The sequence below is a fragment of the Thalassophryne amazonica genome, chromosome 4 (assembly GCF_902500255.1).
Source record: "Thalassophryne amazonica chromosome 4, fThaAma1.1, whole genome shotgun sequence".
Taxonomy (NCBI): Eukaryota; Metazoa; Chordata; class Actinopteri; order Batrachoidiformes; family Batrachoididae; genus Thalassophryne; species Thalassophryne amazonica.
Window position 1 is genome coordinate 113,874,732 of NC_047106.1, and position 25,295 is coordinate 113,900,026.

The 25,295-nt window shown below is 41.2% G+C and overlaps 1 protein-coding gene across 1 annotated transcript in view; it reads left to right on the forward strand.

Moving 5' to 3' along the window:
• The first annotated feature begins 332 nt into the window (after window positions 1-332).
• Window positions 333-25,295, forward strand: part of foxo1a (forkhead box O1 a) — a 127,464-nt gene continuing 102,501 nt past the window's right edge. The window contains 2 exon segments of the mRNA XM_034168437.1: window positions 333-1,062; window positions 1,065-1,165. Of these exon segments, the coding sequence (XP_034024328.1) occupies window positions 591-1,062; window positions 1,065-1,165 (573 nt within the window). The 5' untranslated portion in view covers window positions 333-590.

Sequence of the window (25,295 nt, forward strand, 5' to 3'; positions counted from 1 at the left end):
TATTATTTACAAGTATTATATTATCAAATGAAATGTGACTTGGCGTTCAGCCAATTTAATAATAGTAATAATAATAATAATAATAATAATAATCACTGCTACTACTATCATGTATTTATTTTGGGAGGACAGCGCTAGTGGCATGTAAATGTGACTTTTTTGAAATAACATGTTTACTTTGCCAAAGAATGAAAACAATAGCCATGCTTTTTTTTTTTTTTTGTAATCCAGCGCTCCCACTCTGAGTCAGTGATTGGCGCTTGTGTGCTGTCAATCAAATGTGGGCGGCGTCAGTTGACAGACGATAGTTCCAGTAAATCCTCCTCACGCGCTGAGCGCAGAGTCAACAGGCTGACGGAGTGAACGCGGTCTCTGCTCACACGCAGTTTTTGGGTTTGTTTTTATTTGTTCACCTCCCCAATTGGCGCCGAACACTTTTAAATATCTGGGATGTGAGTTTTGACGGAGACGGAACATTGTTTTTTCCTGCAGCTGTTTATTTCCGCCAGCTTCTTCACTTTTTCACACTTGAGTTTTTTTTTTAATTTTCTTCTTGTATGAGTTTTTAAATCTCCGTCGCCCCTTCGAGCATGGCGGAAGCGGCACAGCCACCCCTGGTGGATATTGACCCGGATTTTGAGCCCCTGACACGTCCCCGGTCGTGCACTTGGCCCTTGCCCCGGCCGGAGTTCATCAACCCGGTGGACTCCAACACATCGTCGCCGGTCCCGTCTGTCAAGCAGGAACCCGCCGGCAACTCCGACTTCATCAACAACCTCAGCCTGCTGGAGGAGACCGACGACTTCAAGGAGCACAAGCCGGTCCTTCTGTGCGCTGACTTTCAGTGTCAGGAGAACTGCGTCCACAAGCAGCCTCCCCCACAGCATCATCATCAGCAGCAGCAGCCGAACCCGCAGCAGCAGCTCCCGCAGCAACAGCAGCAGGTGCCGCTGCTCTCCTCCCCGGCGGCCGCCGCGGCCCAGAGGAAGAGCAGCTCCTCCAGGAGGAACGCCTGGGGGAACATGTCCTACGCAGACCTCATCACCAAAGCCATCGAAAGCTCCCCGAGAACCGCCTGACTCTGTCCCAGATCTATGACTGGATGGTGAAGAGCGTGCCTTATTTCAAAGATAAAGGAGACAGCAACAGCTCTGCTGGCTGGAAGGTAGGTTCATGTGTGTCCAGAACAAGAAGAAGGGGGTCCTGTAGTCACTTAGGAAGAAAGTTCTCCCTGATACTCCGACACAGGGACCTCATTGTGCTTTTACTGTGTCTCCCCAGGGATGAAGTGGTTACTGTAAGGTCTGTGTAATGCGCTGTGGTTAGATACATCAAGATAACATCTACTCCAGGGGTGGAGAAAGATTTTGTGTGTGTATGGGGGGCGCTATGGTTAAAAATTCACATACTCCTTTAACCAGCCAGTCATTAAAAAAAAAAGAAAGAAATGAAATTGGTACAGTATGTGTGGTACTGCAGTATCTGAGCATCATTTCTGGGATTGTACTCTGCAAAGCTTGTGTGGGAACAAGGAGCTAAACCTGATGTCTCAGCTGCCAAGCATCGTCCAAATGGCTGTTTTTTTTCAAAGTGGAACCATATTACCTTCTCACAGTGTGGATCCAGTAGCAAACCGTTATGATTGTGTGGTATCCAATAACAAACTGCCATTATCATCACAAGATAAAGAGGGACATCTTGGTGTACAAAATCATAGTGCAGGAGGCAGTTGAGAAATTTCAAGTTTAAACCTTTTAAGGTTAGAGTTATGCATGAACTGTGACGTTTGGCACTTTAAATGGCAATGCGTGCCTTACGGCTAACAATTTGTGCTTTCTGTACAACTTCATTTTATATGGTTTGGTTATAGGATTTGGATAAGAGTTGGGGCTTAATTTTTTTCTGAAATGCATACAGTTTGGACATTTGTCCAATACTTCTGTTTCTGGACCAACACTGATTTACAGAAGTCTTGAGCAATAGTAGAATTGCAACATGGTCCATGCCCACTTTTGGAATATTTCAGATTTGCACCCTGTGCCAAACATGTATATGGATTTGAATTGGAACTGGTCTACTTTTAGTGATAAATGCAGACCAAACCTCACTGCATTGTGATCGATCACTATAATTGTTTAGTTCCTTTTTTTTAATGGTGCGCACTGGCTGATAGGCCAAACATTTCTTGTAGCAGATGTTCATTTAGTCTGTTGTTGTCATTTGGTGACAGATTTAACCAGTGGTGTAGTCTACATTTTTGAAGTGGGTAGACTGTGTTTTTTGCCCGTCATCAACCCCGTGCATTGCACCCCCGGTTATTAACATTTTTAACACCATAACAACAAATAGATCTATACTTTCCATCTGATCATTTATATTCTATATTTGCCACTAGAAATGTGAGAAATGTGTCAGAATGTAAGTAAGTAATTTGCACCAATTGCAAAATACAGTATACAACAGTAAATCTAAAAGAGTGATTAAAAAATACAAAGATCAAATACATTTATTTTTTGTCATCTGAAAACCTACCAGGAATAAACAATGTTTAAATCCAGCCAAAAGTATCATATGCAAGCTACTGTGTATTAACAGTAAATAAGACAACTTTAAGTCACAGTCACTCAAAAAAAAAAGTGAGTGTGACTCCTTGTTATTAAGAAAGAAAAGTTCTCTTAACAATAATAAGGAGCAGATTATTGCCTCCCAACTAAGTATATTGCAAGAGTTCACTTTTCCTCCCTCTATTTATTCATTTATTTATTTATTCATACCGGATATGAGCCTGTACTGCCAAATTCAGCAGCTGCAAGATTCACCCTTCATATAATCTGCATGCCCCCATGTTGTTTGTGTACAGTTTAGACGCATAAACAAAAACAAAACAGAACAGACCGGTCCACATGAGCATGCACTGGCTGCATAGCCTCACGCCTCCTACCACAATCTCTGTTGAAGTTGACAGTCCATCATCAGGTCCAGACGGGGGAGTGGAACCTGTAGGCTTTGTGGTCCATAAGGAAACCTACCCAGTATAAACAAGCTAGTATTGGTATACGTTAAGTTCCATTAAAACAGCAGCTAGGCTGAAGGACAGAAGCTAGCGCCCAGAAAATTCACATACAACAATGAAAATACGAGGTCTGTCAATAAAGTATAGGTCCTTTTTATTTTTTTCAAAAACTATATGGATTTCATTCATATGTTTTTACGTCAGACATGCTTGAACCCTCGTGCGCATGCGTGAGTTTTTCCACGCCTGTCGGTTACGTCATTCGCCTGTGAGCACGCCTTGGGAAGGAGTGGTCCCGCCCCCTCGGCTCATTTCATTCTCAGGAAATGGCGGAATGAAAAGGACTTTTTTCCATCAGAATTTTTTCAGAAGCTGTTAGAGACTGGCACCTGGAAACCATTCGAAAAATTTATCTGTCTTTCGGTGAAAATTTTACGGGCTTCACAGAGAATAAGGACTGTTACCAAAGCTTTAAGAACCTTTAACCAGTCATCTGCCTTCTCCCTGCAGTATGTGAGTTATCGGAGTCTGCTGGCTCAACGCTGATACTTTTTTTTCCTCGTTCTTTCTTTGCCTTATTTCCCTTGTCAGTGTGTTCTACAAAATGCTGTGAGTTCTTGCTTGTACTGAGCATCAACATTTAAATCACACTATTGTGTATTTTGGAGTTGTGTTTTGACTGAAGCAGTGTTTGTACATTTGTTTCAGAACATCATTGAGTTATCGCAATCATCTATGTGTGCTGTACTCCTGTTACACAAGAGAGGACTTAAAATGTCAGTTGTGGTGTGAGAGGCCGTCCCACTGAACACTAGTGAAGGGCGTCAACCTCCCTTTGGAGAAACATAGTTTTCATTTGCTGTCTTTGGTGACAGGCCACATTCCCAGCTTAAAAAAAAATCACATTGTCAGAGATTTATTGCAGCATCCTTTGCTTCAAGACATCCTGAGCTGCCTGAGTGCTTTTTGTTCTATTGAAACATTATGCTTCCCACTTCCAAATCATGAGCCAAGAAGACACCCAGTCAGTCACAAATAACCATTGAGAGTTTCCTTTTGTTGGAAGTTTTTTGACATCATTTACAGCACAGAAATAGGTTCCGAGGCTGTTGAAAAGGTTTAGGCATGTATCGTATTTTTTTGGAGTATAAACTGCACCTTTTTTCTGTATTATCAGTTCTTTAATTTGTGATTTTTGTGCACCATTTTGGTGTGCTTTTATTGTTGTCAGTTATTCTTTTACTATTGGAGTTTATTTTGTTTAATGCTTTGATTCTTGAGAAAGTCCTATATAAATTTTTTTTTTTTTTTTAATAATTGTTGTTAATGGTTGCATGATTTTTTTTTTTGGTATATACTTCACACGGAGTATAAGTTGCTGGACTTAGCAGCTATACTCCGAAACTACCAACAAACTCACAACGTATGCTGCGGAAAACAAACAGTGTAAAAACGGTTAAGGCTGTCATCTTATAACTCATTAATTAAGAGTATATGATGAGGATAAACTCCTTAAAATTTGGTATACCTTGGTACACCAGATTAATATCAAAAGCAACTTTGTTGTGCTTATGTGATATCCCATAGTTATGGCTGCCATTTGCTGGATGGTTAGTGGATCTTGAATGGATGATGGAGATTAGGAGCAGGGGTTGTCAGTGAGAGACAAACCATTTCCATCCGTCCATCCATTTTTTATACCCACTTACTCCAATTAAGGTTCACAGGGGAGGGAGCGGAGCCTGTTCCAGTAATCATAGGGTGAGAGGTGGGGTACACCCTGGATAGGGTGCCAGTCTGTTGCAGGGCGACGTATTGCAAACAAACACATTCACACCTGCATGCACTCCTATAGTCAATTTAAAGTGTACGTGACACCAAAAAAATGTGCACAGTAATCACTAAAAATGATGAAATGTTGATATTTAAAAAAAATCCTGAACAATAAAAGTCGATGATAGGTGCGCAGGTGAAGGATAAACAACAGCTGTCTGAAGCCTGCGCTCTATTTCAGCCCTCAGCCGCGGCCATATTGTTGCTACGTCTTCACAAGAACGGGACCTGCTGATTCAAGCCCAAATCAAACACAGCAGAGGTCGAGCTGTTTTTGGACAATTGTTTTTTTTTTTTGTTTTTTTTTTTCTAGTGTGGAACTTTTTTGGAAGTCCAGTCTGAAGGTAATTTTGAAGAAGGTGTGGGGACATAGCCTTAAGGTTTTGAGTCTTATTTAGATGACAATGAGGGAAATGAAACCTTGGAGTAAAACCTTCAGTCTGACAACAGCGATGATTTTGGCAGAGTTCAGAACACAGAATGATGATTATAAAAAATAAATAATGCAGGCGATTTCAGCATGCAGGTGGAGATGATATATATATATTGCCAGCTCTTTGGTCGGAATAAATTGATTTAAAAAAAGTGATGAGGAAGTGTGGATTTTTATTTATGATTTTGTTTTTCCTGAGAAACGGGTACATTTCAAGTCTGAAAAATGTCATGCGGGACTGAAAATATCATCTATTTTTAAAATAAATATTGTTTCCTTCTTGAATACAGCTAGCGTACTGTATGTTAGTAGCGTATCATGTTATTAAATATTAAAACCATTCACACAAGGAGTAAATAATATCATCTTTCCTGTCTGTTTCAATGAGATCATCTTCAGTCTGGTGAAAATAATTTAATTCGTTGTCCTGGCTGAAGAAAAGCCCACGATGGGTCGAGTTTCTGCTGTACCGATCCGGGACTGGCACGGTCAACTACAGGTGTAATCCGTTAATTGCATATGCGGCTGATGGATCAAGTCTCTGCTGTGAATGGATCCTTTTGTTCCACCGCAGGCGCTTTGTGCCACAAGAAAGAGACTTGCAGCACCTCATCTGCTCATAACGTCTCAGTCTGCCCGTGACAAAATTATCCCATGATCCACAAAACAATAAAATAATGTATAAATACTCAGTTTTGCCTCCGTGTGGAGTGGAGAAGCTGCAGACACCATGCGTGCGCACTCATCAATATATGTGTGCCACCTGCCAATCAAAAGGATTCAGCCGGCGAGAATGAACTGTTCTGACACGTATAAAAAAAAAAAAAAAAGTGCGTCACCGGCTGTCAGCCTGTAAAAATCCATAAATTAATGGGGCTATTAAGATAATGGTTCCGGCGGTGATGCTACTTCCTCCTTCTTCTCCAATGTCATGACTCACCAGGAAGTTTCCTGGTTTTTAGTGGCACGCAGTTCAAAGTCCAAATACTTCTCTCTTCAGTAACTCCGCACCAGGAAAGGCTAAATTTCAAACTACTGTTTAATTTTAGTCTTAAATACTCAAAAAAACATTATATATCGTGTCACCTACAATTTCAAGTTTCCACTTCACCTGATGTGCTTGTCTTTGGATGTGGGAGGAAGCCGGATCACCCGGAGGGTACCCACGCAGACACGGGGAGAACATACAAACTTGACACAGACGGGGCGGGAAGTGAGCCCACGATTTTCTTGCTGTAAGGCATCAGTGCTAACCAGCCGCTGTGCCGCCGACAGACCCTTTCCACACAGAAATACTTTTTTTTTTCAGGGTTATGTTAACGCTTGCTTTTTCATTTTAATAATTTCCAGCCTCTGAAAAAATGTAAAACGTATTTGTTAGACATGTTCTTATCTGATTCCAGAGTTTGGTGTAGGGTCTGATCAAAGCATATTTGGAATGATTGGAATTGAATTTATCAAACATGAGTCTCATCTCGATTTTTAGACAAAAGCGATGTGTCAACAGAGCTGATGGCCACTGCGGACAAGCTCATCAGCAGTGTGGTGGCATGTTTCAGCATTTCAAAACCATATCTATGCTCTTCTTTGCTTCATATACGCAGCCTATTTTTGGGATTTCGCATCAATGCTTTATCATTTCCATGCACATTTTTGTTTATCTAGTCATCTTCTGTTATCTTGACTACTTCTTCTGTAGAGGTTATTGGAAGTTGGCAACCTGTTAGTGCATTACCATCACAAACTGGACATGAGTGTGCACTACTACATTCACTTCCATCTTATCACACATTTGACTACATTTCTGACACCTAGTGGTTAGAATTTAAACACAATAATCATCACAATCTCATTTCTTTGAAGTAAATACGACTACAATGTTATTTGAACTAACTTTAATGTACTTAGAGTGTCTTCTGGGGAAGTGTATTATAATGCTTATATCAGATTGTGACTTTCTCTCTCTCTGTTAAACCATCAGAAAATAGCAGTTTCTCTCTCTCGCTTGCTCACTTGCTCTCGTGCTAAACATTTATGGTTTTCTGGTTACATGTAGCTTGAAATTAAGTTACCAGTTTCTTTCATTTATAAAGTTGAGGTCTGCTGGCCACCAAGATCGCTGCCGGTTGTTTTTTTTGTTTTTGTTTTGATCAAATCAAATCAAAATCAAATTTATTAATTTATATAGCGCCAATTCATGACAAACTCACCCAAGGCGCTTCACACAACATAAAACAACAACAACAAAGAAAACTGAATTAAAAATTTAAAACACAATAAAAAGATGACCATAAAAGAATACAAGAATAAAAACACATCATAACACTAATGATAAAACAGGGAAAACAAATGAGTCTTTAAATGTGACTTAAAAGTCTCCACAGTATCAGATTGCCGAATGTGTCCCGGGAGATTGTTCCACAGAGCTGGAGCACGGTAGGAGAAAGCTCTGTGACCGGCAGACTTTTTATTCACCCTGAGAACACACAGAAGTCCTGCACCCTGAGAACGCAGGGCCCGAGCTGGTACATAGGGGCTTACCAGCCAGGTAGGGAGGTGCAATTCCATGAACAATTTTATAAACTAATAACAGTACTTTAAAATCCGATCTTGCAGCAACTGGTAGCCAGTGCAGGGACGCCAAAACGGGTGTAATGTGGTCAAACTTTCTGCTTTGTGTCAAAAGTCTGGCAGCAGCGTTTTGAACCAGTTGAAGACCCCTAATCCTGGACTGCGGTAAGACAGAAAATAAAGCATTACAATAGTCCAGTCTAGAAGAGACAAATGCATGAATCAAAGTCTCACCATCAGCCATAGACAGGATGGGACGAATCTTCGCTATATTTCGCAAATGGAAGAAAGCAGTCCTTGTAATGTCTCTAATGTGGAGATCAAAGGACAACGTAGGATCAAATATTACTCCAAGGTTCTTCACTTTATCCGTATGATGTATAACACATGAACCTAAGATAAGTGCTAGCTGATCAAATTGATGCCGATACCTCGCTGGACCAAGAACCTTAACTTCAGTCTTATCAGAATTTAAAAGTAGGAAGTTATCAGACATCCAACTTCTTACTGATACAAGGCAATCTTCCAAAGATTTTATGTGAATGAGATTACCAGCAGTTATTGGCATGTACAATTGAATGTCATCAGCGTAGCAATGAAAGGGAATCCCAAAGCGCTGCAGTATATTCCCAAGGGGAAAAAAGCAGGGGGCCTAAAACAGATCCCTGCGGAACCCCAAACTTCATGTCCCTACGATCAGAGGTGGTGCCATTACACAATACACAGTAAGAACGACTGGACAGGTATGACGTCAACCATGCAAGAGCAGTTCCAGTAATACCAAAGTGATTCTCCAGCCTATTGAGTAAAATATGATGATCCACAGTATAAAACACAGCACTAAGATCCAACAGCACCAAGACTGTAGTGGTATCTGAGTCCATTGCTCGCAAAAGGTCATTCACTACTTTAGTAAGTGCTGTCTCTGTGGAGTGATATTTTCTACAAGCAGACTGCAGTGGCTCACAAAGATTATTCTCAGTGAGGTAGTCCACGAGCTGTCGCGAAACCACTTTTTCCAGGATTTTAGAACAAAATGATAGATTTGATATCGGTCTATAATTTTTCAATACACTAGGGTTGAGATTGGATTTCTTAAGTAATGGTTTAATTACTGTAGACTTGAAACATTTAGGAACAGATCCAGAAGTTAATGAGAGATTTATAATTTCCAGCACAGTCGGTCCAAGAATGTGCCACAGGTCCTTAAACAGTTTTGTTGGTATACGATTGAATAAACAGGTTGTGCTTTTAGTAGACGTCACGAGCCTTGTCAGCGCGCCTAGCGAGATACCATCAAAATCAGTAAATCTTGGTAACACCTCAGTGGGTGCATCCACCTCCATAGCAGTATGCAGTGGTTGGACCAAAGCCTGCTGAGATATGCTCAACCTAATATCCTTGATTTTCTTCTCGAAATAGTCCAAGAAGTACTGTGCTGAAAAGGGAGAGTGAATAACAGGTGGCTGTCCATGAATGAGAAATGCTACAGTTTCAAACAAAAACTTTGAATTATGCTTGTTTTTATTGAACAAATCAGAATTATAGGCACGCTTTGTAGCCAGTAGTGCATGCTTATAATCTAAGACAGCATCACGACATGTAAGGTGGAACACCTCTAATTTAGAACTGCGCCATTTTCGTTCCAAACCTCGAGCCTTCTGCCTAAGGTCACGCAAGTAACCACTGAACCAAGGCGACTGCGCCCTGGGAAGGCGTGGCCTTAAAAGAGGAGGCGCAACCTTATCCAGTGTAGCCTTGAGCACTGAATTCAAGCCATCCACAAGATGGCTTGAATTCTCATTGTTTGTTTGTCTTTAAATGTAAGCAGTTCATTTATAACATATCTGTGCTGCAGTAGTTCTCTGCTAATTCTTTATCACGTTCATCCACAAAAGCAAATTTTCAGTGTTTGATTAATCAGTATGTCAAAGGCCAAATTAAAATGTTCCACATGCTAATTAAAAACAATTTGTGGGGCCTGATATTAAATAAACAAAACTTTTTCAGATGAAGAAAATCCTGATTATATTGTGGTTTTATAGTCACACGTGATCTGGTTCCACACTGCCTTAATTGAGTGTTTTTTATTGTTTTTATTTTTTCTGTGGCAGTGGTTCTTTGCATCTGGCTCTGGCTGTCTTCCATGTCCTGGCATGTGTCCTCTCAGAGCCCGGTTCCTAAAACCTAAGTATCTCCTTAACAGGGTTGGGAGGGTTACTTTAAAAATGTATTCCGATACAGTTACTAGTTACCTGTTGAAAAATGTAGTTAGTAACGTAATCCAAGTACCATAATATTAAAGTAATGTAATTTGATTACTTTCAATTACTTCTGGATTACTCCAATATCAAATATGCTAATACACACAAAAGAAACTAAATAGAAATAGTCTTGACCACATAGTACAGTTTATTAAATAGTCTTGACCACATAGTACAGTTTATTAAGCAAAAATAAAACTGTTTCTTTTACATGGCATGCTCTGTTTTACTTCACATTATGAATTAAGAGCGCCACAATATTGTTTTAAACACACTCAGTGTTCAGCTGCTAAATTTTCAACAAAAAATGCCAAACAAATGAAGGATAATGAAAACTCAGGTGGTGGGCGGATGAATTTGTAATTAAAAGTGGCTTGCAGAACAATATACAAAACAAAAAAAAGTCTGCTACTTGTTCAGTAAACATAAAATGATCTTACTTTAGTCTCTCACATGGCATTCACACCATGTTTAACATATCAGTCCACTTATTGAACTTTCAAAATAAGAACAAAAGCATAATGAAAACCATTAAGTAAATACTGTCAGTAAGGAGGCGTGATCGCCATTTTAATTCCGGGCAAGTTAGTGATTTGCGTGCATAGAAGTTCAAGAAACAGGTGGAATATGCTGGAAAGCTGCGCATGTTGGCAAAGCCACAAATGGAGGAACAAGGGAGACAATATTTCCTTCCATAAGTAAGTGGTTTTGGTTATTCTTGTCACTTTGTCTGTGATATTTGGATGATAAACAGCTGTATGTTTCCTGCCCTACCTGTGTCGCCCGATGACACGGACCATTAACTCTTCACTTATGTCTAGTTGATATTTTCCACTGCTAGACCAATGCCTAGTTAAAATACTTGTCGTTAGTGATTAAAATTGTTCGATAAGACTGGGAATTTTTTTTAATTTGCACCTTAAAATAATGAGATTACGAGGTCTGTCCGTAAAGTATCGTACCTTTTTATTTTTTTCAAAAACTATATGGATTTCATTCATATGTTTTTACGTCAGACATGCTTGAACCCTCGTGCGCATGCGTGAGTTTTTTCACGCCTGTCGGTGACGTCATTCGCCTGTGAGCACGCCTTGTGGAAGGAGTGGTCCCGTCCCCTCGTCGGATTTTCATTGTCTGGAAATGGCGGAATGAAAAGGACTTTTTTTCCATCAGAATTTTTTCAGAAGCTGTTAGAGACTGGCACCTGGAAACCATTCGAAAAATTTATCTGGCTTTCAGTGAAAATTTTACGGGCTTCACAGAGAATAAGGACTTTAACTACAGGTTTAAGGACCCCTTTAAAGGACGGTCGGTGCGCCGCGCTGCGAGCTGCGACGACGCGGCACAAACCACTGGATCATTTCTAAGCTGATGGCTCTGTGGATACGAGACCGTCGTGTGCTCTTTCTCTGGTTATCACAAGACCTGGACATCAGCCATTTTCCAGCAGATTTCACTTTTAACAAGAGATTTTGTCATGGAAAGCCGCGCGGAGGCTTCGCGCGTCACGACCGATTCGCTTTGGAAGCGAGACAAAGGAACACCTCCGTTTCGGCGTGTTAGAGGACAAGTTGGGACATGTCCAGCTCTCCACAATTTCTTTTATACTCACTCGACTGAGATAGACATGTCCCAACTTGTCCTCTAACACGCCGAAACGGAGGTGTTCCTTTGTCTCGCTTCATCAGCGAATCGGTCATGACGCGCGAAGCCTCCGCGCGGCTATCCATGACAAAATCTCTTGTTAAAAGTGAAATCTGCCGGAAAATGGCTGATGTCCACCTCTTGTGATAACCAGAGAAAGAGCACACGACGGTCTCGTATCCACAGAGCCATCAGCTTAGAAATGATCCAGTGGTTTGTGCCGCATCGTCGCAGCTCGCAGCGCGGCGCACCGACCGTCCTTTAAAGGGGTCCTTAAACCTGTAGTTAAAGTCCTTATTCTCTGTGAAGCCCGTAAAATTTTCACTGAAAGCCAGATAAATTTTTCGAATGGTTTCCAGGTGCCAGTCTCTAACAGCTTCTGAAAAAATTCTGATGGAAAAAAAGTCCTTTTCATTCCGGCATTTCCAGACAATGAAAATCCGACGAGGGGGCGGGACCACTCCTTCCACAAGGCGTGCTCACAGGCGAATGACGTCACCGACAGGCGTGGAAAAACTCACGCATGCGCACGAGGGTTCAAGCATGTCTGACGTAAAAACATATGAATGAAATCCATATAGTTTTTGAAAAAAATTAAAAGGTACGATACTTTACGGACAGACCTCGTATAATGACCCGCGCTGTGCCGCTCACAGTCACACCCGCACAGAGAGATGCGTACCCACACCACTGACTTCATGAATGAAACTTGGTCAATAAAGGATAATTGTGTAAAAATATCATATATATATATAGTGTATATATATATATACCTCAACAAAAATATAAACGCAACACTTTTGGTTTTGCTCCCATTTTGTATGAGATGAACTCAAAGATCTAAAACTTTTTCCACATACACAATATCACCATTTCTCTCAAATATTGTTCACAAACCAGAATAAATCTGTGATAGTGAGCACTTCTCCTTTGCTGAGATAATCCATCCCACCTCACAGGTGTGCCATATCAAGATGCTGATTAGACACCATGATTAGTGCATAGGTGTGCGTTAGACTGCCCACAATAAAAGGCCACTCTGAAAGGTGCAGTTTTATCACACAGCACAATGCCACAGATGTCGCAAGATTTGAGGGAGCGTGCAGTTGGCGTGCTGACAGCAGGAATGTCAACCAGAGCTGTTGCTCGTGTATTGAATGTTCATTTCTCTACCATAAGCCGTCTCCAAAGTCGTTTCAGAGAATTTGGCAGTACATCCAACCAGCCTCACAACCGCAGACCACGTTTAACCACACCAGCCCAGGACCTCCACATCCAGCATGTTCACCTCCAAGATCGTCTGAGACGAGCCACTCGGACAGCTGCTGAAACAATCGGTTTGCATAACCAAAGAATTTCTGCACAAACTGTCAGAAACCGTCTCAGGGAAGCTCATCTGCATGCTCGTCGTCCTCATCAGGGTCTCAACCTGACTCCAGTTCGTCGTCGTAACCGATATGAGTGGGCAAATGCTCACATTCGCTGGCGTTTGGCACACTGGAGAGGTGTTCTCTTCACGGATGATGCGAAGGAGATGTGTTGCACTGCATGAGGCAAATGGTGGTCACACCAGATACTGACTGGTATCCCCCCCCCAATAAAACAAAACTGCACCTTTCAGAGTGGCCTTTTATTGTGGGCAGTCTAAGGCACACCTGTGCACTAATCATGGTGTCTAATCAGCATCTTGATATGGCACACCTGTGAGGTGGAATGGATTATCTCAGCAAAGGAGAAGTGCTCACTGTCACAGATTTCGACTGGTTTGTGAACAATATTTGACGGAAATGGTGATATTGTGTATGTGGAAAAAGTTTTAGATCTTTGAGTTCATCTCATACCAAATGGGAGCAAAACCAAAAGTGTTGCGTTTATATTTTTGTTGAGTATATATATATACACACACAGCAGGACGCCTCAGCTCAGCAGCTTGAACAGCGTAGATCCTTGTAACTTTCAACACTAATATTTGGGAATGTGTGTGTGTCAGAGTAAGTTTAATACTTTCCTGACATAATTTAATGTAATTTAATTTTACTGGCTCGATATCCAGGTCAAAATGGCATTTTAACACGTATTTTGCGAGCATTTTTCTCAGTGTATTCAGTCGCGAATCTCCATTGAAAATGCATTAACATCCAGGTACTTCATCAATATTTTGCCCGGTTAGGAGACATCATGCTGTCCACGTTTTCATTTCAAAGAAAAAAAAAAATTATATACAGATAATATCATAAAATGCATTAAAATTGTAATCCTGCGAACTAATCCCCATTTTTACTAAATATACCTGTAATCTGAATGTCTTTTTTTTGTGTAACTGTAGCGGAATACAGTTACCTTTTTTTGTATCCTAATTACGTAACGCCGTTACATGTATTCCGTTACTCCCCAAGCCTGCCCCTTAATTTAACACCCATGGTTTTATGCACAAGCAGGCCTTGCTGTTGTCAGTCGTAGGTCTGGTCACGTGCCCTTTCACAGCATGATTCCACAAAGACTACACATGGAATAATCAGTGAGTGATAATGTATCTGACATAATGTTCTTGTACAACCATGGTAAAGGGATTACATTTCTATCAAGCTTTTCACATGTGATGCAAACACTCAGAACACTTTACAATGATGCCTTACATTCTCTCTCTCTCTCACACACACACACACACACACACACACACATATATATATATATATATATATATATATATATATATATATATATATATATATATATATATACACATACATCGGTGTCAGTGTACTGCCATGCCAGGTGCTCAACTGCATACCAGGAGCAACGTAGTGCTTAGCATTCTTTATATTCTTAACAATATTTCTTTTTCCAAAATTTGCCTTTATTTAATGTATAATGTTAGTGTTTCAGGAAATAATTGGTCTGGAATATATTGTGGAAATGAAACCCAGAAGAATGTTTGGCACATAACAACATGTAACTCAAAAAGCTGTGAGAGGTTGTTTGATGAAATTTGGTGAGCAGATGGATAAATGGTAAATGGACTGCATTTATATAGCGCTTTTCCATTTGCATCAGACGTTCAACGTGCTTTACAAATGATGCCTCACATTCACCCCGATGTGAGGGTCCTAGACAATAAAAGATAAAGTCCTAGATAAAACTTTCTAGGATAATGTCCTTGAAAGTGAGAAATTTTACGTACTTTGAATTTGATCTGGAACATATTTTTAATCCAGTATCCAGAAGAAGATTTATGCCTTCAGTAACTTTCGGCCATTGCATCCTCATCCCACATCCTCATGACGTGCGAGATCTAAATCATATTTAATCTGTAGTGATGTAACTGCTCAGATGAAAGGTCACATGCACTCATTGACCACTTCATTAGGTACACCTGTTCAACTGCTCATTAAAGCAAACATTTAATCAGCTTGTCACATGGCAAGCATATGCAGAGGAGCATCTATAAATGCACAGCATGTTGAACCTAGAAGCATGTACTGCAGCAGCAGAGGACCACACCAGGTGCCTCCTTCTGTCAACTAAAAACAGCAAACAGAGTACAATGGGCACAGGCTCACTAACATTTTTGCCTTTGTTTCTGCTGTGACCATTCAGATAGTCGAATCAACAGCAATAAAGCATGAAGATACTGTACTGTGCATTAATGGTAAATGTTTATATAGCGCTTTTCCATCTGCATCAGACTCTCAAAGCGCTTTACAGTTATGCCTTACATTCACCCATTCACACAAACATACTCACACACCGATGTCAGGGTGCTGCCATGCAAGGTGCCCACTACACACCGGGAGCAACTCTGGGATTAAGGACCTTGCCCAAGAGCCTGTAGTGATTTTCCGGTCAGGCTGGGGCTTGAACCGAGGATCCTCTGGTCTCAAGCCCAAGTCCATCACCTCCCCAACGCTGATAATTCATGCTGCTGCTGGTGCAGTGTTGTGATTGTGTGATACACCTCGCTGGATCAATGCCCTTAGGGTTCTCCCCAGAAAGTTTTAGTACAGTGGTGTTGTTGGCAATTATCACCCGAGGCGGTGTGCAACGCGCTGATGTTGCGCTGCTTTCACGTGTTGGCACCACAAAAACCATCACAGCAGGATTCTGTCTGCAGTACACTGAAAACAGACACATTAGACGATTTTTGCTACCGGATAAATCATTAATTAATTACGCTCTAATCAGTTTACTCAGTCTGTCACAGTGTGTGCCGCAACTCTCGAAGTGCAAACTTTCACATTGATGTCATTGTCATATGACTCCAGGTCCATCTTTTCCAGTCTTGGGGTTTTGAAAAGTCAAGCGAGTCTGGAAGTTGAATCATAAACATTGCATTCGGAGGTGTATTAGCAAGGTTAGTTGCTAGTTGGGGTGCCTGTGCACCTTGTTCGTCCCTAGTCTTGCCTGTCATGGATGCCTAAACTTTTTAAACTCTTCCGCTGCCTTTCCTTTGCTTCTAGTCATAGCTCTTCTGACACTATATTGTGTTATGCGTGAGTGATTCTGGCAGATGGTTCTTTATGCATATTAACCTTCCAGCGTTTATTTAGCTCTTACAACAATACTGAACTTCGAGTGTCTTAATCTTCACAAAACTAGCCATTGTCCTAGAACAGGAATTGTTCTGGGACAAGAATCTTAGAAAGTAAGAGCACATTTCAACATAAACTTCGATTCCACCACAACTACTACCAGTACTAGCAGCGATGATGTCGTCACAGGTAAGACACGGGCGAGATGAGAAAAACTTCAGGAAAAGTCAGTATTTTTTGCTTTATATGATCTATTGGGGTCATGAAATTATTGAACTTTTAGTGGGTGTAAAATCAACTTTAATAAAACTTAATTTAGGGTGGGCATTTAATCAACTTTAGAACTGGTATACGAGGGCTGTCAATAAAGTATAGGTCCTTTTTATTTTTTTCAAAAACTATATGGATTTCATTCATATGTTTTTACGTCAGACATGCTTGAACCCTCGTGCACATACGTGAGTTTTTCCACGCCTGTCGGTGACGTCATTTGCCTGTGAGCACGCCTTGTGGGAGGAGTCATCCAGCCCCTCGTCGGAATTCCTTTGTCTGAGAAGTTGCTGAGAGACTGGCGCTTTGTTTGATCAAAATTTTTTCTAAACCTGTGAGACACATCGAAGTGGACACGCTTCGAAAAATTAAGCTGGTTTTCCGTGAAAATTTTAACGGCTGATGAGAGATTTTGAGGTGATACTGTCGCTTTAAGGACTTCCCACGGAGCGAGACGTCGTACAGCACTCCCAGGCGCCATCGTCAGCCTGTTTCAAGCTGAAAACCTCCACATTTCGGGCTCTATTGATCCAGGACGTCGTGAGAGAACAGAGAAGTTTCAGAAGAAGTCGGTTTCAGCATTTTATCCGGATATTCCACTGTTAAAGGAGATTTTTTTTTAATGAAAGATGTGCGGACGGGTCCGCGCGTCGGGACGCAGCCGGCGCAGTGCGGCGGCACAGGAAAAACACCTCCGTGTTGATAACCATTTGTAAAATCCAGGCGGCTTTTGATGGCTTTCAGTGGAGTGAGTATATGAGAAATTGTTTAACAGCTGGACATGTTCCAACTTGTCCTTAAGGCTTCCAACAGAGGTGTTTTTCCTGTGGCAGAGCGTCGCGGCGGCTGCGAGCCGACGCTGCAATCCGCCCGCACGTCTTTCATTAAAAAAATCTCCTTTAACAGTGGAATATCCGGATAAAATGCTGAAACCGACTTCTTCTGAAACTTCTCTGTTCTCTCACGACGTCCTGGATCAATAGAGCCTGAAATGTGGAGGTTTTCAGCTTGAAACAGGCTGACGACGGCAAACATACAGTTGTGCCCAAACGTTTACATACCCTGGTAGAATTCTTGCTTTTTTGGCCATTTTAAAGAGAATATGAATGACAACACAAAAGCTTTTTTTTCTCTCATGGTTAGTGGTTGGGTGAAGCCCCTTATTGGCAAACAAGTGTTTTCTCTTTTTAAATCAAAATGACAAGAAAACTACCCAAATGACCCTGATCCAAAGTTTACATACCCCTGTTCTTAATACTGTGTATTGCCCCTTTAACATCAATGACAGCTTGGAGTCTTTTGTGGTTATTGTGAACGAGGCTGTCTGATGGTAAAGCTGCTACTGAATATGTTTTGGACTTTATTTACATTAATTACAAAGAAATACAAACAGTATGGCACTTTATGTTAAACCGGCATGGAGTAGACAGTTCTCAAAAACTGAGTGACTGTGCAAGAAGGAGAAGAGTGAGGAAACCCACCAAGGCACCCAGACAACCCAGGAGAAGTTATGGGCTTAAGTGGCTGTGATTGGAGAAATTATGCACAGTGCAAGCTTTGCATTTTGCATCACTACTCTTAGCTTCATAGTGGAGTAGAGCAGAGAAGGATTTTCTTTCACCAAAACAGATCAAATCCAGGCTTGCATCTTAGATGTACCCTCTGTCAATTTGTAGCTAAACTTTCAGGCCTTCTTTTTAAGAAAGTCCTCCTCTATACCACTTCATCATGAAGATGGATAACTGGTGATACAAAATGCAAAGCTTGCACTGTGCATAATTTCTCCAATCACAGCCACTTAAGGCTATAACTTCCTCTGGGTTGTCTGGGTGTCTTGGTGGCTTTCCTCACTCTTCTCCTTCTTGGTAAGGTTAGACCTTACCTGTGTGAAGTGCCTTGAGGCAACTCTGTTGTGATTTGGCACTATATAAAGGAAATAAATTGAATTGAATTGCACAGTCACTCAGTTTTTGAGAACTGTCTACTCCATGCAGATTTACCATAGAGTGCCATATTGTTTGTATTTCTTTGTAATTGATGTAAATAAAGTCTGAAACATATTCAGTGGCAGCTTTACCCTCAGACAGCCTCGTCCACAACTACCACAAAACACTCCAAGCTGTCATTGATGTTAAAGGGGGCAATACACAGTATTAAGAACAGGGGTATGAAACTTTTGATCAGGTTCATTTAGGTAGTTCTCTTGTCATTTTGATTTAAAAAGAGGAAACAGTTGTTTGACCATAAATGGCTTCACCCAACCACTAACCATGAGAGAAAAAAAAGGTTTGTGTTGTCATTCATATTCTCTTAAAAATGGCCAAAAAAGCAAAAATTCTGCCAGGGTATGTAAACCTTTGAGCACAACTGTGCGTCATAATACAGTGAGTTCATTGAAAAATGTTGGGCATGCACAATATTTTCAACATATGCCAGCGTATGGCTGATACATCTCACATACACAGGCCATAACTTGTAAGAAAGTTATGCAGTTGACCTGTTTCTTGTACAACCCCAATTCCAATGAAGTTGGGATGTTGTGTAAAATGTTAACAAAAACAGAATACAATGATTTGCAAATCCTCTTCAACCAACATTCAATTGAATACACCACAAAGACAAGATATTTAATGTTCAAACTGATAAACTTTATTGTCTTTGTGCAAATATTTGCTCATTTTGAAATGGATGCCTGCAACACATTTCAAAAAAGCTGGGACAGTAGTATGTTTACCTCTATGTTACATCACCTTTCCTTCTAATAACACTCAATAAGTGTTTGGCAAGCGAGGACACTAATTGTGATTGTAATGATTGGGTATAAAAGGAGCATCCCCAAAAAGCTCAGCCGTTCACAAGCAAAGATAGGGCAAGGATCACCACTTTATGAACAACTACGTGACAAAATAGCCCAACAGTTTATGAACAATGTTTCTCAACGTTCAATTGCAAGGAATTTAGGGATTCCATCATCTACAGTCCATAATATAATCAAAACATTTGGAGAATCTGGAGAACTTTCTACACGTAATCGGCAAGGCCGAACACCAACATTGACTGCCCTTGACCTTCAATCCCTCAGGCGACACTGCATTAAAAACCGACATCATTGTTTAAAGGATCTTACTGCGTGGGCTCAGGAACACTTCAGAAAACCATTGTCAGTAACAGTTTGTCGCTACATCTACAAGTACAAGTTAAAACTGCCATGCAAAGCGAAAGCCATACATCAACAACATCCAGAAATGCTGCCGCCTTCTCTGGGCCCAAGATCATTTGATTTGACAGACGCAAAGTGGAAAAGTGTGCTGTGGTCTGATGAGTCCATATTTCAAATTGTTTTTGGAAATCATGGACGTCATGTCCTCCGGACAAAAGCGGAAAAAACATGCAGAATTGTTACCACCGCAAAGTCCAAAAGCCATCATCTGTGATTGTATGGGGGTGTGTTAGTGCCCATGGCATGGGCAACTTACACATCTGTGATGGCACCATCAGTGCTCAAAGGTACATCCAGGTTTTGGAGCAACACATGCTGCCATCCAAGCAACGTCTTTTTCAGGGACGTCGTTGCTTATTTCAGCAAGACAAAGCCAAGCCACATTCTGCACATGTTACAACAGTGTGGCTTCGTAGTAAAAGAGTGTGGGAACTAGACTGGCCTGCCTGCAGTCCAGACCTGCCGGCCATTGAAAATGTGTGGCGCATTATGAAGTGCAAAATACGACAATGGAGATACCGGACTGTTGAACAACTGTAGTCGTACATCAAGCAAGAATGGGAAAGAATTCCATGTACAAAGCTTCAACAATTAGTGTCCTCAGTTCCCAAACGCTTATTGAGTGTTGTTAGAAGGAAAGGTGATGTAACACAGTCGGAAACATACCACTGTCCCAGCTTTTTTGAAACATGTTGCAGGCATCCATTTCAAAATGTGCAAATATTTACACACAAACAATAAAGTTGATCAGTTTGAACATTAAATATCTTGTCTTTGTGCTGTATTCAATTGAATATAGGTTGAAGAGGATTTGCAAATCATTGTATTCTGTTTTTGTTTACATTTTGCACAATGTCCCACCTTCATTGGAATTGGGGTTGTAAGTTACTCATAAGTTGAAATGCATCATTAATGCTGTCTATTGATTGACTCAAGCCTGCAGTCCTCATGCAGTTCAGACTGTTACAAATATTTAAACCATCCTCACACGGAATAAATATGAAGTCTTAATCTTACCTGTTATATCATTTTAGTTGGATTCATCATCACAGCCTGACTAAAAATTATACACATAAAGCGTCCTGATTTTGGAAAATTACATCTGAAAATACTTTAGTTCCTTGTCGTGGCTGAAGAAATGAAGCATTTTTAAGGCAGTCTGTGTGTTTGTCTGCTCCTGGTGCATTTCTCAACTTGAACCAGAGAACTCTGGCGCTTTGTGCTACAACAAGACTTATTTTAAAAGTTGAAAGAGTCACAGCGCCTCATTCATTCACGCCAGCGTTTATCAAAAAGATCAGTCGATTCTTCAGCATTCTGCACACCATGAAAATAAATCCCATGATCCACCAAGACAAAAATAAAAAAGTTAAATTACTCTGTTTCGGCTTTATGTGGAGAGGAAACGCCACGTGATAGTGTGCATGTGCTTGATGAAGTGCTCATCAGCATTTATGTTTTTTGCCTACAAACAAAACGGTTCTTCTGGTGGTGGAAATGCAAACCAAGCCAGACTTAACCATTCGGACTTGTACCATACCATGCAGTATCGATCTGCATTGCTCGGTGGAAACGGGGCTGTCCTCATACTCTGGCTAAATCATCAAGGTGTGACAGAGCCCTTAGAAGAATAATCATTTTGAGTTCTACTGATGATTGTGACTTGTACAAATTTGTTTTTATTTAAAAAATTCTCTCATCTGATACGTTGTGGATGATACTCTGAGTTTTCTTTTGCAGGCCTCCCATCTTGTGCACCAGCATGGACTCCCAAAATCTCCCAAAACTTCCTGTATAATTTCCTGTATTGTCTATGGTGTCGGTCGCATGGCCCGAGCAGAGGGTCACCCCTTGGAGTCTGGTCTGCTTGAGGGTCTTCCTCAAATCATCAGAGGGAGTTTTTACTTACCACTGTCGTCTGTGTGCTTGCTCTGTGGGTTGGTGAGGTTAGACCTTACTTGTGTGAAGCGCCTTGAGGCAACTTTGTTGTGATTTGTTGCTATATAAATGAAAATAAATGAAATTAAATTAAAATTTAGGCACTGCTGCCAAAAGATTAAAAAATGTCTGGTGCATTCCTTCTTTGTAAGGCAGCCATTTGCAAACTTATGAAGGCTGGTGCATACTTTAAATCTGAAAATCTTCTTGAGCTAAAAGTTAAAAAGAAAGTAAAATAAATTAAGAAAAACACATTTTACATCCCATAGCTTTGGTTTATTGTTTCTGTTATCTTACAAAAGCAAATTTTAGGTAACTGTAAACTTTATTCCAAAATTGAAAAAGAGATTTTTATTTATTTCTTTTTATTGACCTCTCCTAATTCCTTTGTTTTCTTTCTTTCTTTTTTATTTTTTGGTTGTCTTTGTTAAGAAATACACCCAAATAAATAATGACATCTTTTATTACTTGTGGCCGTCAAAGTCTTTTTATCAGTAATGAGTGATTTGGCAGCACAGGAAAGGGGCACTCGGCTACCGTCTGGGCTCGCTGCTTATCCTGCCATGTTTTGCGGTACAGGCTGAGTAATACTGTGGGAAAGCAAAGTGCCATTGATTGCTGCTTGGGCAGTTATTCATAGAGCTACCCACGGTACCACACGGCGTGGTGGTGGTGGTGGTGGTGGGGAGCTGTCACACATTGTCCACAGTGAGCTTAGGTATGAGCAGAGGTGAGGCCCAGCGATAATTGAAGTAAAATGTTGTGGTTTAGATGACGACGTTGCAGTCATTTGTATTGAGCTGTGCGAAACAATGACGTTAATAAAGCAGATCCAGCGTTGTCCATTTTAAAATGTCATTAAAAATATGTTTTCAACTGCTGCATATACTTTCAACATTGTTTTGTTTTTTAAGTTATGTGATTCTCTGTCACTGCTGGGATAGGCTCCAGCCCCCCGTGACCCTTAATTGGACTAAGCGGTTAAAGGTGTGTGTGTGTGTGTGTGTGTGTGTGTGTGTGTGTGTGTGTGTGTGTGTGTGTGTGTGTGTGTGAGAGAGAGATTCAGACATTAGTCTTAGATGTGATTACTGTCTCCACCTTTGACCGCACTGCTCCACCGTGCTTCAACAGAGGTGACACGACTGATATGAAACATGAAATTATGGAAATTATGTGGCAGACCTCATTCTAAAGACATCAGCCTATCAAAATGGCACGAGAAACAAAGCATTCAAAATGATCTGAACTTTTAACTTACAACTTTCCAAAAGACTATAAAATAACACTGTGAAGTCCATGTTGTGACTCAGTGGTTTATTGCTAGAATGAATAAACATTCATTTTCATTCAAACATTCACACTCTGTCACACCTTGATGATTTAGCCAGAGTATGAGGACAGCCCCGTTTCCACCGAGCAGTGCAGAAAGCTGGAATGAATTTTGTATTTTTTTCCCGTTTTTATGTCAGATAGATGCATTTGCAATCATAATGACAAAACTCAGAACCATCTGCGGCCTCATTTATAGCTGCTGCTGGCTGCTCTGCAACTTGAAAAGCCAACCATTTTATTGTAGCATTTAATTTACTTTAGGATAAATCTTTGACATCACCAGCAATCATCTGACAATTTTTTTTTTTCCCCTGAGAATCTCAAAGCTCAGCTGACACTGAACGATCTAATCAGTCCAATCTTGTGTCTCCACTAAATGTTAGTTAGTTAGTATATCATCCTGACTACCAGGACATAAACACACACACGCACACACACACACACACACACGTGTGTGTGTATATATATATATATATATATATATATATATATATATATATATATATATATATATATGAGGTCTGTGAGAAAAGAATCCGACCTTATTATTTTTTTCAAAAACCATATGGATTTGAATCACGTGTGATTGCGTCAGCCAAGCTTGAACCTTCGTGCGCATGCGTGAGTTTTTTCACGCCTGTCGGTTGCGTCATTCGCCTGTGAGCAGGCTTTGTGTGAGCACTGGTCCACCCCTCTCGTCGTTTTTTTATTGCAAATAAATGTCTGAACGATTTGGAGCTTTGCTGCATCAATTTATTTCCAGAAACTGAGAGACCTCCAGGTGGACACTGTTTGAAAAATTAATATGGATTTCAGGGACGATTTTATGGTTATTAAACAGATTACGGAGTGTTACTGCCACTTTAAGGACGGCCCACAACTGCGCTCCCAGCGCCGATAGACATGCTCAGACCCCGCTGAAACAACCAGATCATTTCCAACGTGAAGGCTTTGTTGATCTGGGAGGTCGTCTGACTTTCACAAAAAGGTAGGAGACGTGGACATCAGCACTTTTTCGGCACATTCCGCTGTTACAGGAGTTTTTTCATGGAAAGAAAAGCGGAGGGACGCGCCACGGAGCCGTTCATTACGCGGCACAAAACCACCTCCGTGTTGGTCTCACAGGACGGCTTTGAGATGGCTTTCAGACAGATTCCGGTTGCTTTCCAGTCGTGTGATTATCCGATTGTGATTGTGGATGAGCTGGACATGCCGGAACATGTCCTGTGAGGCTTCATCACGGCGTTGCTTTGCGCCATGCGGCTCCACTGCGACGCGCGGTGGAGCCGCTCCTCTTTCCATGACAAAAACTCCTGTAACAGTGGAATGTGCCGTTCATTTCTAAACTGGACGCTGTCTTGATGCGGTATGTCATCTGACTAGCACAGGAATTGTGAAAAGACGTGGACATCAGCACTTTTTCGGCACATTAAGACAGACGTGCGGAGGAGTTCCGCGCGTCGCGGTGGAGCCGCATGGCGCAAAGCAATGCCGTGATGAAGCCTCACAGGACATGTTCCGGCATGTCCAGCTCATGCACAATCACAATCGGATAATCACACGACTGGAAAGCAACCGGATTCCGTCTGAAAGCCATCTCAAAGCTGTCCTGTGAGACCAACACGGAGGTGGTTTTGTGCCATGTAATGAACGGCTCCGTGGCGCGTCCCTCCGCTTTTCTTTCCATGAAAAAACTCCTGTAACAGTGGAATGTGCCGAAAAAGTGCTGATGTCCACGTCTCCTGCCTTTTTGTGAAAGTCAGACGACCTCCCGGATCAACAAAGCCTTCACGTTGGAAATGATCTGGTTGTTTTAGCGGGGTCTGAGCATGTTGATCGGCGCTGGGAGCGCGCCGCGCTCTCAGCAGTTGTGGGCCGTCCTTAAAGCGGCAGTAACACTCTGTAATGTGTTTAATCCCCATAAAATCGTCCTTGAAAGCCATATTAATTTTTTGAACGGTGTCCATCTAGAGGTCTCTCTCACAGTTTCTGGAAAAAAATTGATGCAGCAAAGCTCCAAATTGTTAAGACATTTATTCGCAATAAAAAACCGACGAGAGGGGTGGACCAGTGCTCACACAAAGCCTGCTCACAGGCGAATGACGCAACCTACAGGCATGAAAAAACTCATGCATGCGCAAGAAGGTTCAAGGTTGGCTGAAATCCATATGGTTTTTGAAAAAAATAATAAGGTTGGATACTTTTCTCACAGACCTCGTGTGTGTGTGTATATATATATATATATTAT